The sequence below is a fragment of the Anomaloglossus baeobatrachus genome, chromosome 5 (genome assembly GCF_048569485.1).
Source record: "Anomaloglossus baeobatrachus isolate aAnoBae1 chromosome 5, aAnoBae1.hap1, whole genome shotgun sequence".
In the NCBI taxonomy this organism is placed as follows: Eukaryota; Metazoa; Chordata; class Amphibia; order Anura; family Aromobatidae; genus Anomaloglossus; species Anomaloglossus baeobatrachus.
This window is the reverse complement of record NC_134357.1, coordinates 556,974,693-556,989,129: the sequence shown is the minus strand read 5'-3', so window position 1 is coordinate 556,989,129 and position 14,437 is coordinate 556,974,693. Positions and strand designations below refer to the sequence as shown.

General features: G+C 48.1%; 1 protein-coding gene across 1 annotated transcript in view; it reads right to left on the bottom strand.

The window, feature by feature from the left end:
• Window positions 1-388: 388 nt before the first annotated feature.
• The window catches only part of LOC142312300 (uncharacterized), a 31,929-nt gene continuing 17,880 nt past the window's right edge, over window positions 389-14,437 (bottom strand). The window contains exon 4 of the mRNA XM_075351232.1: window positions 389-1,971. Within this exon, the coding sequence (XP_075207347.1) occupies window positions 926-1,971 (1,046 nt within the window). The 3' untranslated portion in view covers window positions 389-925. The remainder of the gene's footprint in view (window positions 1,972-14,437) is intronic.

Genomic DNA, 14,437 nt, shown 5'->3' with positions numbered 1-14,437 from the left:
CACGATGCTGAGCACAATATCTAATTTACGGAGAACGCCTGGTAAGACTTCTGGTCTTTCTTGTTATTATGTGTAAATAGGAAAGGGACATTGGGCCGTTACTGACAATCAATGGACAAGGATCCTTGAATGGGTCAGATCTATATCCCTAGTGGACATTGTAGACGGTCAGAAATATAAATAATCCATAGGGGATATATGACCCCTCTTTCTCCACAAGGTCAGCATACGTTCAGAGGACAAAGGTGGGAAGTGCTTAGCGGAAGCTGCTGATCTTATACACAGGCTGCAGATATATATATCCGCATATATATAAATACTTTTTTGGAGTAAAGTTACTACAATTGTAAAATCATAATCAGCAGGTTTGGTCAGAGACACCAAGGTTTTATATAGAGGAACTGACACTGGACACATGTGGGAAAACTGCGGTAGGACATTTATTGTTTCTTAGACATAAATTGATTGCATTTAGATGGATTCAGACGACTCTCTGACAATACGTGATTAACAAAGTCATTTCTACAGGACGGTATGAGAAGGGGATTTATTCTAAGGAAACGCTGGAGCCATGACGCCTCTGTATAGATAATCTTACCCCAACATTCCGGATTGGAAGAAGGTGAAAATGGAAGGGGGGTGGGTGCGCATGTTCAGACATGGAGATTGTGTGCTGAAAGTAACTATATTGTTTTAAATTGTTGTTTATCATTTGCTCTTTTATATTTAACACTAGTGCTCTATACAAAAAAGCTGTTTCACTTGATTGATTTTTTTCAGGAGATATTCCACATTATATACTTAAACTTCATGGGTGCCAATCATGATGAGCAGGACTGTATATGTTTTCTCCCTATGTGAATTTTTCACCTTTGTGAGTTTTGTGATGTTTAAAAAGATGCCATTTATGTATAAAATATTTCCCTCATTCTAAACAAAAAAGGGGTTTCTCCCCTGTGTGAATTATTTGGTGTTTAGCAAGACTTGATTGATCTGCAAAACATTTCCCACATTCTGAACATGAATAGAGTTTTGCCTGTGTGTGATTTCTATGATGTTTAACAAGACTTGATTTATTTGCAAAATATTTCCCACGATCTGAACATGAAAAGGGTTTCTCCCCTTTGTGAATTCTTTCGTGTTTAGCAAGACTTGATTGATCTGCAAAACATTTCCCACATTCTGAACATGAAAAAGGCTTCTCCCCTGTGTGAGTTCTCTGATGTATAACAAGACCTGGTTTACCTACAAAACATCTCCCACATTCTGAACATGAAAAAGGCTTTTCCCCTGTGTGAGTTCTCTGGTGTCTAAAAAGATTTGATTTTTGGTTAAAACATTTCCCACATTCGGAACATGAATATGGCTTTTCCCCTGTGTGAGTTCTCTGATGTGTGACATAATGTGATTTATGTGCAAAACATATCCCACATTCTAAACATGAAAAAGGCTTCTCCCCTGTGTGAATTCTCTGATGTGTAACAAGATGTGATTTTTTGTTAAAACATTTTCCACATTCTGAACATAAATATGGCTTCTCTGCCATGTGAATTATCTGGTTTGAAACAAGATGAGATGTTTGGTCCAAACATTTCCCACATTCTGAACATGAAAATGTATTCTCCCCCGTGTGAGTTCTCTGGTACATAACAGACTCTGAAGAAAATGTTTTCTCCCCTGTGTTAATTGTTTTAGGATTTTTTTCAGATTCTGAAATTGAAAATGGCTTCTTTTCTGTAAGAGCACTTTGATTTGTAATGCATGTTTTGTGACTTTTAGTTTTCTTAATAGAATGTGATAAATCAGAAGATTGGACCTTTTTAAAAGATTCAGATGATAGAACTTTGCTGTAAAGAGATGATGGTATATTTGAAATACTGGCATGCATTTCAGTTGTATCTTGTGTGATATCAAGGTCATCTGATTTATGAATTGAAGATGTCAGTTGTGCCTCTAATCTGGTACAGTCATCTGCCAAGAAAAAAATAATTTTGAATAATATATACAAATTTAAGAATATAATTTATAAAATAGCTTGAAACATCGTTAACAGTGTCCTGGCACACTTACCCTCCCGGCCGCCCAACGGTGGCTTTTGTGTCCCCAGTCCCTGCCGCCGTCTCCTAGGACTTGCGCCTATCACGCTGGTTTCCTGAAAGTGTGCTTAGGGCACCCATGCACCTATTCTTAAAGGGTCAGTGTTCTCTAACTCAGAAGTGCCTCACAACCTATGGCTAACTGGCACTAGGTATTTAAGGCATCCTCCACTATGGGAGGTGGCTGGGGGTCATGGTCTATCCTTAGAGACGCGTTGCTTGTTGTGAGGTCCTGTTCCTTTTGCTGAGCCTTATGCTCTGTGTGCAAACATGTGTCTGTATCCTAGTATCCGCTGTGCCCGGGAAACTGGCTGCATCTATCTATACCAGCTGTGCCTACCATACCTGCTGCATCTATCTATACCAACTGAGCTGTATCTGCAGCACCTGCTTACACCACCCATCATGTTTGCACCCGACCACATCAGTGACTGTCAGTATCCAATCTCCGAATCCAGGGGTCAGCTGTTGCAGTACTGGGACTCCCTTGAGTAGCACTTGGCATCTACCTTTCAGCACAAGGCTATCCTCACCATTAAAGGCTCTAGTAAAGCCTAGGTAGTCGCTTAGTTACGCCCCTCCTGCTTGAAACGGTGCTGTGGCCCAGCGGACCCACTCTCGCGAGCACCTGCGAGAATAAGTTTGCCCAGGCCATGGATCCCGCTGGTTCAAGAACTCCTCAGCTCGCAGGTATGCAGCAAGAGATTGTCAATCAATGGGAACAACAAGACTGGATCCTGATCCACTTGTAGTCAATGGACACCCACTTGCAAGCCTCGACACCTATATCTCCACCCGATCCTGTCCAGGCTGTAGTTGCCACCCCGGCAGTATATCCAGCTCTAAGCTTTGGTCCTCATCTGTCATCTACTCCTCTGCAGTTTGACTGTGACCCCAAGCAATGAAGGAGATTCATAAATCAGTGCTCCTTAAGCCTGCTTTACACGTTGCAATTTTGCATACGATATCGTATGCGATTTGCAACGCCCCTGTGACGGGAGTGTACAACAGAGCAAAGGATGGACGAGGCCGAGGGACGATCCAACAGGTTTATTCACAAGAACACTGGAACAGCACACGATAAGTCCACGTAAAACAGATTCGGGGGCCCTTCCTGACAATCCTCGGACCGGATAACAAAGCAATCGTCCTTACAGTAGTCCAAAGAGTTCCACACAATCCCACGGGCCGCCACACAGGCCTAGCTCCGTCCGTGTCCACAGCCACCCAGGCTGGAGCTCCTTCCTCTCTTTAGTTTCAGCTCACTCTGAAGTTACAAAAAGGGAAATGCATTGTCTGGGCTGCTTGACCAGCCCACCATGTTTGTTCAGGGGGTGGGGGGTCACACATCCTATCATCAATGGTTTGGTCCATCACAGGGCTCCAATATGTCTGCCAGCCACAGTAGATGAAGGGATCCCCTGCTGTAAAGAACAATGACTATTCCTTCACTGGCCAATGCAATTACAGATTAGATACACAACTCTGGAAAGAATAGGACAGGCTATTTACATAATCACATTAGATGCCAAGATTACAATTGTATAAGAGAGACACATTGAGACCAGTAGCTCCCCCAAGAAAATACATGAATTACAACTAATACAACCAGGGAAATATACATATCATGACATAGTATCACAGCATATACAGTGAGAGGGTAAATTACATCTTCACAATCCCTCCCCCTCCCAACTTGTGTACGTACTAGGGACCTCTACAGGTCACTGGTTAAGTACACACAGGCAGAGCCTTACTTACATGTGGCTTCATGCAGCCACGAATTGGCATCGTAGCTCTCCCACATCATTGCCCAGGAGAACAGCTGCAGGCAGACCACCCATCACCCCAACCACACATCGCCTGACCCCAAAACCAAAGTTCAGATCCACAGTGGCTGTGGGAATAGTCCTCCATTGTCCACCAGCCAGTTCAATAACAATCCCAGGTCCTCTATGGATTGCCTCAGGCCGAACCACTCGGGGATCAGCCAGTGTGAGGAAAGCACCCGAGTCACAAAATCCAACAAGTCTCTGTCCATCCAGCACAACCTCCTGCAAGTGCTTACCTCGATGAGCAGAAGTCGTCATAACTGCGGGTCGCACCCCGTAAACTCCTGGTGGTGCAACATGGGGGGCTGAGTCACTAGGCCAGTCCTCACATAACGGTGCCACATCTTCCTCCATGGCACTGGGCTGTAAATAATTAACAATCCGATTGGGTGCAGGATCAGTCCTCATTTGAACAGCTGGGCAGGAGACTTGCCGATGCCCTGGCTGTCCACATTGATAGCATCTGAGCTGTTTCTCCCTCCATCCAAGGCGTCCTCTTGGGTAAGGGGTAGGGGAACTTGGAGGCCGGCTCCCACCTGAAGGTGCTGTAGGGGTTTGAGGATGATTCCTCCATGGCCTGGCTGGGCATGAGGCCTGCAAATGCCCGGGATGCCTACAAACATAACACCTGCGCTCTGCTACTTCCTCTCCCCGGCGTATTCCAGAAAGTGCAGTAGAAGCAACTGGAGGCACATTAACACGGGTATCAACATGTGGTGGCTTAGAGGAACGGGGAACAATGGGGACAGAATAACTGGGGGCATCCGGTGTTGTGGAGCTGTTAGGCGTCTCTCCATCCTCCAACAGAACCCTCCACTGAGGCTTGATGGTGAGAGCCTCATCAGCGAGAGCAGCAGCTTCCTCCACTGTCGCTGGTTTTCTCTCACGCACCCATTCCCGGATCTCAGCGGGGCACTGGGCAAAGAATTGTTCTTTTAGGATGACCTGCAGGAAGGTCTCCCAAGATAAGGCCTCCTCTGCCTCCAGCCAGCGATTACATATTTGTTTGAGTCTATGAGCATATATCTTAAAAGACACTTCCCCATCACAGGCTAAAGCACGGAACTGAGTCCTGTAAGTGTCTGGGGTCACAGCATAATGTTCTAGAATAGTCTGTTTAATATCCGCATACTCACAGTTCCACCGAGGGTCCATAGCTCTATAGGCTTCAGCAGCTCCCCCCTCTAGGAGCCCAACCAGATGCCGGACACGCTCCCTGTCCGGGACTTCCATTAATCGACACTGATGCTCAAAGTCCTGGAAGAAGCCCTCAATGTCGCCTGCAGCCTCATTAAACGGCTTAAAGTCTTTGCGGGACACCCTGGGAAGTTCCCTCATGATGGGTGCTGGGGTTACAGTCTGTCTGGAACCTCTTGCGGCTTCCACAGCGAGCTCCTTATCCAGCAGTGCCATCTCCTCCATCCTGCGCTCCTTCTCTTTAGCTCCACGCATGGCCTCCCTCTTATCTTCTATGGTGGCCTCATCTCCAAGCAGTGCCATCTCCTCCTTGTACCACACAACCCATTGACTTTTTTGGGTATTCACCTCCGGCTCCCGTCTTTCCTCCCTTTGCTGTGGAAATTGTTCCTCGGTGCCATCTTGCAGGCAAGCGTTTTCCAATGCCTCAATTAGTTGCTCCTTAGAGAGTCCTTTGTAACCGACTCCTAATTCACGGGCCATTGTTTGTAGGCTCACCACAGTCCAGTTCTTGTACTCTGAGGTTCTGATTCCAGATGTTAATGGGCCGTTGTCCTCCATTCCTTCTGCTCTGATCCCAGCGCTGCCAACCAGTTTGTGACGGGAGTGTACAACAGAGCAAAGGATGGACGAGGCCGAGGGACGATCCAACAGGTTTATTCACAAGAACACTGGAACAGCACACGATAAGTCCACGTAAAACAGATTCGGGGGCCCTTCCTGACAATCCTCGGACCGGATAACAAAGCAATCGTCCTTACAGTAGTCCAAAGAGTTCCACACAATCCCACGGGCCGCCACACAGGCCTAGCTCCGTCCGTGTCCACAGCCACCCAGGCTGGAGCTCCTTCCTCTCTTTAGTTTCAGCTCACTCTGAAGTTACAAAAAGGGAAATGCATTGTCTGGGCTGCTTGACCAGCCCACCATGTTTGTTCAGGGGGTGGGGGGTCACACATCCTATCATCAATGGTTTGGTCCATCACAGGGCTCCAATATGTCTGCCAGCCACAGTAGATGAAGGGATCCCCTGCTGTAAAGAACAATGACTATTCCTTCACTGGCCAATGCAATTACAGATTAGATACACAACTCTGGAAAGAATAGGACAGGCTATTTACATAATCACATTAGATGCCAAGACTACAATTGTATAAGAGAGACACATTGAGACCAGTAGCTCCCCCAAGAAAATACATGAATTACAACTAATACAACCAGGGAAATATACATATCATGACATAGTATCACAGCATATACAGTGAGAGGGTAAATTACATCTTCACAGCCCCCATCATATGTGTGGCATGTTCAATTTGTTGAACATGCCACACAAACGATTAAGCCCCGTCACACGTACTTACCCTTCCGTACGACCTCGATGTGGGTGTGGCGCCCCTGAGGCTTCCGTCGCCACAGGACATTGCACCCCATCCAGCGGTGTGATGCCCCATTCTGGGTGAGGAAGGGAGTGAACACCGGTCCCTTGGTAAATCTACACAACACCCATTGTTAGGTACATACTGGGACCAGGGACAGTGGCAGTAACCCTCCCATGCTGCATGCTGGGAGGGGCCGTAAGACCCATCCCTGCTCCTATAGGGTACAGCTTAGCAACTGGGGAGGTGGGAGGAGCCACCAGAGAGCAGTCAGAGAAAGGAAGGTCAAGTTTGAGCAGAAAGAGAGAGAGTGGGGAAGGAGGAGGAGGTCTGCAGGAGGCAGGCAAGGAGGAGAGAAGGAAAGAGAGCTCCAAGTCAGTCAGGAGCTGAGAAGAAGAAAGAGACGCTTCCTGGTGAAGATCCTGGGACTCAGAGGGTCCAGGTGACACCAAGCAGTGAACAGAAGGGATTCCAGGGCCACGGATAGCTGTAGAGCTGTGGTGGCCTGTTCCACAGGAACATCGGTGGAGGGATCAAGCTGCAACAGGGGACGGTCCCTAGAAACCGGAGGAGTGCAAAATCATCTCCAAACACTAAAAACCGAGGCCCAGGGAAAGTTGTAAACTCCCTGGGCCATAGCCCACAGCAGAACCTCTAGAAAAGGGGAGAATCATCCGACAGGTGACCCCCCAGCCTGGAGGCTGTAGTGGAGGCCGAGCAGGTTCATCCTAAAAGAGCTAGGCTTAGGAAGACAGCTGAAGACAGAGACACCTTAGAGAGAAGGGTACCGGTTTTTGCTCCAGGAATCACCCAGAAACGGCGGAGGTCCCTGACAGTGGGTTCCAGTCGTCTGAGGGCACCAGTGTGCGCATACCAGGACGTGTGAGTAAAGAACTTGAAACTGCACCCTTGGAGTTGCCTCTGTTATTCCGTCTGCTTAGACTTTCACTACACCATAGACTCTCACAAGCACCAACTGTGCCCCGGGGCACCGCTCCACCTGTGTGGAGCAGTACCACCATTGCTGCCACTTCATCACCCCGGAGGCCTCACACAGCAGCGGCGGCTTAATAGCCGCATACCACAGGTGGCGTCACGAACACAAACTTTATTAAACCCCAATTCATCAGCCATATTTAACTGACACCCACCAGGGTCACGGAGTCGGGCCCCGCCACCACTGACGACCCCCGGACTAGTCCCCGGACTAGTCCGGCCCGGCACCGGGTGTCCCATAGTCTTGGGGTGGGCGAGTCATGGGCGGCGAACGTCCACTTCTTGGAGTGGGAGGGACGTTCGGTGTCACATCGACGTCACGCGGCAGCCGGCCAATAGAAGCAGAGGGGCGGAGCTGAGCGGGACGTAAACATCCCGCCCACCTCCTTCCTTCCGCATTGTGGGCCGGGAGCCGCAGGACGCTGGTAAGATCTGTTCATCGTTCCCGGGGTGTCACACACTGCAATGTGTGCTACCCCTGGTATGATGAACAATCTGACGTGCAATTCTAGAGAAAGGTACGATGTGTATGCGATGAACGTTTTACAGTTCAATCGCAATTGCACGTACCTGTCACACACTGCAATGTACCTTACGATGCCGGATGTGCGTCACTTACGACGTGACCCCGCCGACACATTGTAAGATACATTGCAGCGTGTAAAGCAGGCTTTACACTTTGAACTTTTATTTGTTTCGAACTGGTGCAAAGTGGTTTTTATGATGTTACACAGGACCAGCGAGTGCCTTGCTTAGGTCAATCTATTATAGGAGAGAAGTAAGTATGTTGTCTTGAACCTGCAAACCTTCCAGGGGGCGTTCCACAAGGTATTCATAGAACTGGGTTTTCACTGCAGCATCTTTGTGCCTCAGGCTTTGCCATGGAATTCTCACCATAGGCAACTATGCCACCTGTTTCCGCACCTTGTCCTACAAACTATGCTGAAATAATGATGCGCTGGTGGCTTGATTCTGACAGGGTCTGTTTAGAGCAATCAAGTACAAACTGGCCGGCCGTAATGTGCCATCTTCCCTGGACGACTTGGTATCTTTGGCTATCCACATCGATCTCAGGTTCCAAGAACACTCCAGAGAGGCAAACCGTGATAGATCATTGCGCCTGGCTCCTACCTTCCAGAGATCCAACATGCTGTGATTTGCGGTTCCTACTATTCCCCTGAACGCACGAAGGTAGATCGTGTGAACCTGGTAAAGCCTTGTCCGGTGAACCATTGCACCACAGCTACATCCATTTCTGTCCTTTAAAGCTGGGAAACTTCCAAGCCTAGGGTCCATATTAGAGGCTACCCTAGGTGAGAACAAATCCTCTCCATCTTTAGCCTAGTTTCACACTTGCGTTGTGCGTCATCTGTCGCATTGCGTTGTGTGACGGATGTTACGGATGCGTTGCATATAGTGGCACAACTGATGCGATGGATACTGCAAAACAACGGAATCCGTTGTAGCTTTTCTTCAACAATTACTCAACTGAGCATGTGCAGTTGTGTAAAAACGGATCCGTGACAGGAATCCGCCACCATAGGCCTCCATTATAAAAATGACGGATGGTGACGGAATCCAGCACATTGCATTTTTTTGACTCTCAAGGAAGCGCAGAAAAACGGTACATGCTGCGTTCTCTCCGCCCGGCGGATGCAACGCAGGACCATCAGTCGCAATGCGTCGTCCATACAAGTCTATGGGAAGCAGCGGAATCCGTTAACGGATTCCGCTGTTTTCCAAAACGGTGGATTGCGACTGAAGGAAAAAAACGCAAGTGTGAAACTAGCCTTATCCATATCCATATCCATGTCCATATCCTGTGACAGCAACTGATTCACTGAATCAGCCTATCAGGACTCTGGTTCTGCCGGGAACTTCATACAATAGGGTATTGTGGATCAGTAACAGATTCCAGTCCAACGACTTCAAGCTCCCATAGCAGTTTCATCTAGGGATGGAAAACTCCTGTCTGAGGCTATCCTGTTTGTCACCGAGCAAGTGGAGCTCTGGATGGAAATGTTGCACTCAGAGAAGATCACCTTCTATATATTTGCAAGGCTGTCGCACCCACTGCTACTGGGTCTGCCGTGTTTTCAGATTAGCAAGCCTGTCTTGGACTGGAGATCTGGAGATGTGAGCAGATGAGGTCAGCCCTGTCACAAAAAATGTCTCATTCCAGTTTGTCATGCCCGACCACCAGTCATGCCCTCTAATCCGCCTGCTGGGCCTACACGGACATCTTCAACAAGAATGAGGCTGAAACTCTTCCTTCAAGTAGGCCATATGATTACCCTATTGACTCACTTCTTGGTTCCTCACCTCCCCGCGGCCATGTCTTCCTTTTTTCCCAGGCAGAAACCCAAGTCATGCCAGAGTAAATCAAGAAGAATCTGGCAAGGGAATTTATCCAAAAGTCCTCCTGATCGGCTGGAGCCAGGTTCTTCTTTGTAAAGAAAAAGGATGGGTCCCTGCAACCCTGTATCGATTATAGAGGGCTAAACCGAATCAAGGACAAGAATAATTATCCGCTGCTGCTTATACTGGAATTGTTCAACTGCCTGCAAAGTTCCAAAATCTTCTCCAATCTCTATCTCCGTGGTGCATACAACCTTGTCCTTATACAGTCAGGATATAAATGGAAGACTGCCTTTGATAACCATTATGAATATTGGGTATTACCATTTGGGCTCCGAATGCTTCGGTGGTTTTCCAAGAATTCGTGAAAAATCGTCTTCCAAGATCTGCTCTACTCAGGTGTAGTGGTGTACCTGGACGACATTCTTGTATTCTCTACTGATCTGCCAATGCACAAGATGAATGTTGGCCAGCTTCTACAGAGGCTGAGGGAGAATTGTTTATACACCAAATTTGAGAAGTGCCTTTTTGAATATACTTCATTTCTCTTCCTGGGCTACATACCGTATTTTTCGCTTTATAAGACGCACCTGATTATAAGACGCACCCCCAAATTTGGTGAAGGAAAAGAGAATTTTTTTTTTTTAATGTTAAATGGGGTCCATCTTATAATGCCAGTGTCCCTCTAACAAATCATATAGGGTATATGTCCCTCATAGCCCCCCATCCTAAAATTAGCCCCCTTAATCTGGATATGGCCCCCTTATATTGAATATAGCCCCCTTGTGATGGCACACGTTCCCCTGTGCTGCCTATGGTCCCCTATGGATTGCACACGTTCCCGTGTTAGATAACGCCCCCATGCTGCTGCCCATGGCCCCTATAGATCGCACAAGTCCCCCTGTGTTAGATATCGCCCCCATAGTGCTGCCCATGGCCCCTATATAGATCGCACAAGTCCCCCTGTGTCAGATATCGCCCCCATAGTGCTGCCCACGGCCCCTATATAGATCGCACAAGTCCCCCTGTGTCAGATATCGCCCCCATAGTGCTGCCCATGGCCCCTATAGATCGCACAAGTCCCCCTGTGTCAGATATCGCCCCCATAGTGCTGCCCATGGCCCCTATAGATCGCACAAGTCCCCCTGTGTCAGATATCGCCCCCATAGTGCTGCCCATGGCCCCTATAGATCACACAAGTCCCCCTGTGTCAGATATCGCCCCCATAGTGCTGCCCATGGCCCCTATAGATCGCACAAGTCCCCCTGTGTCAGATATCGCCCCCATAGTGCTGCCCATGGCCCCTATATAGATCGCACAAGTCCCCCTGTGTCAGATATCGCCCCCATAGTGCTGCCCATGGCCCCTATAGATCGCACAAGTCCCCCTGTGTCAGATATCGCCCCCATAGTGCTGCCCATGGCCCCTATATAGATCGCACAAGTCCCCCTGTGTCAGATATCGCCCCCATAGTGCTGCCCATGGCCCCTATAGATCGCACAAGTCCCCCTGTGTCAGATATCGCCCCCATAGTGCTGCCCATGGCCCCTATATAGATCGCACAAGTCCCCCTGTGTCAGATATCGCCCCCATAGTGCTGCCCATGGCCCCTATAGATCGCACAAGTCCCCCTGTGTCAGATATGGCCCCTAGGCTGCTGCCCAAAGTAAAATAAAACCCTCTTTCTTTCCTTACCTCCTCCAGCGCTGAGCTCCCTCCTGTCTCCCTCCGTGCTTCTGTTCTTCCACTTCCTGGTTCAGTGCGGTCATGTGATCGGCACAGCAGCCTGAGCTCTCTGCCTGCCTGATCAGTGGAAGCAGGGACACGGGGAGAAACGCTGCAGGGGTAAGTAAAGATTTTTTATTTTAGAATGAGCAGCAGCCTGGGGGCCAAATCTAACACAGGGGTGGGCATGTGCGATCACAGGGGGGCACAGGCTCATATAATATGCACCGCTCACCAGCCCCTCACTGCGGTGCGATTTCAGCACCATTGGAGATGGACAGCGGCTGTGCATATTATATGAGCGGGTGCAGGAGATCAAAGGCTGCGTTCCCCTGTGCTCCAGAGCTGCTGCCCCCACCTCCCCTGGACGCTGCAGTGTACATATATATATACCACCCCCCCCCCCCGTATATTCGGCTTATAAGACGCACCCCCTACTTTCCCCCAAAATTTGGGGGAACAAAAGTGCGTCTTATAAAGCGAAAAATACGGTAATATCTGTCACTGGTTTGAAGATGGATCCGAAGAAGGTGTCAGTGGTTCTGAAGTGGCCTCGTCCTGACAGAGTGAAGGTGATTCAGTGGTTCCTGGGTTTCGCCAATTATTACAGTCAATTAATTCCGCAATTTTTGTCCCAGATTCTCCCTATCACGGCCCTGACTAGCAAGGGGGCGAATCCTAAGATGTTGACTCTGAAGCAGTAAGTGCATTTATCGCTCTCAAGCAAGCCTTCTCATCAGTTCATGCGAAGCATAGGCTGGAGATTGACTGATAGTTTTTGGAAAAGGATGCTTTGTCCTCCGGGGCCAGTGTAATCCTCACGCAGAAGTCGTTAGGAGGGTAACCTGCTGATTCTTCTCCAAAGCCTTCTCTGCTCCTGAGTGCAACTGCTCAATTAGTGAAAAAGAATTGTTGGTGATCAACATGGCTCTGGAGGTGTAGCGATAGTGTCACGGGTTTGTCACGGTTGACAGAAAACCCTGTGGTGTCCAGCTGCAGAAGGTTGATGCATTTTGCTGCGCAAGTTGCTCCTTGATATTTCATTCTTTCTTCTCTCTGAATTGAGTTCCATGTATCTTCTCTGTCAGGGTTAACTCTTTCCCCTTTAGGACCCTGCGGACACCTAGGCAATTCAGCTGCTAAGCCTTATCCTCACTCCCTGTGTCTATATACAGTGCCAACAAGTAGTCTTCAACCCCCTGCAGATTTAGCAGGTTTGATAAGATGCAAATAAGTTAGAGCCTGCAAACTTCAAACAAGAGCAGGATTTATTAACAGATGCATAAATCTTACAAACCAACAAGTTATGTTGCTCAGTTAAATTTTAATAAATTTTCAACATAAAAGTGTGGGTCAATTATTATTCAACCCCTAGGTTTAATATTTTGTGGAATAACCCTTGTTTGCAATTACAGCTAATAATCGTCTTTTATAAGACCTGATCAGGACGGCACAGGTCTCTGGAGTTATCTTGGCCCACTCCTCCATGCAGATCTTCCCCAAGTTATCTAGGTTCTTTGGGTGTCTCATGTGGACTTTAATCTTGAGCTCCTTCCACAAGTTTTCAATTGGGTTAAGGTCAGGAGACTGACTAGGCCACTGCAACACCTTGATGTTTTCCCTCTTGAACCAGGCCTTGGTTTTCTTGGCTGTGTGCTTTGGGTCGTTGTCTTGTTGGAGGATGAAATGACGACCCATCTTAAGATCCTTGATGGAGGAGCGGAGGTTCTTGGCCAAAATCTCCAGGTAGGCCGTGCTATCCATCTTCCCAAGGATGCGGAGCAGATGGCCAGGCCCCTTGGCTGAGAAACAGCCCCACAGCATGATGCTGCCACCACCATGCTTGACTGTAGGGATGGTATTCTTGGGGTCGTATGCAGTGCCATCCAGTCTCCAAACGTCACGTGTGTGGTTGGCACCAAAGATCTCGATCTTGGTCTCATCAGACCAGAGAACCTTGAACCAGTCTGTCTCAGAGTCCTCCAAGTGATCATGAGCAAACTGTAGACGAGCCTTGACATGACGCTTTGAAAGTAAAGGTAACTTACGGGCTCGTCTGGAACGGAGACCATTGCGGTGGAGTACGTTACTTATGGTATTGACTGAAACCAATGTCCCCACTGCCATGAGATCTTCCCGGAGCTCCTTCCTTGTTGTCCTTGGGTTAGCCTTGACTCTTCGGACAAGCCTGGCCTCGGCACGGGTGGAAACTTTCAAAGGCTGTTCAGGCCGTGGAAGGCTAACAGTAGTTCCATAACCCTTCCACTTCCGGATGATGCTCCCAACAGTGGAGACAGATAGGCCCAACTCCTTGGAAAGGGTTTTGTACCCCTTGCCAGCCTTGTGACCCTCCACGATCTTGTCTCTGATGGCCTTGGAATGCTCCTTTGTCTTTCCCATGTTGACCAAGTATGAGTGCTGTTCACAAGTTTGGGGAGGGTCTTAATTAGTCAGAAAAGGCTGGAAAAAGAGATAATCCAAACATGTGAAGCTCATTGTTCTTTGTGCCTGAAATACTTCTTAATACTTTAGGGGAACCAAACAGAATTCTTGTGGTTTGAGGGGTTGAATAATAAATGACCCTCTGAATAAACTTTTCACAATTTAACAAAAAAATAAAAAAAGAAATAACATTCTTTTTTGCTGCAGTGCATTTTACACTTCCAGGCTGATCTACAGTCCAAATGTCACAATGCCAAGTTAATTCCGAATGTGTAAACCTGCTAAATCTGCAGGGGGTTTAATACTACTTGTAGGCACTGTATACCTGCATTTCACCTTGGTTTGTTGCCGGCGATAGAGTGGCTCCCATGCTGTCCAGATTGCAAGCAATCGGCTTGCAATCACCTGTGGAAAC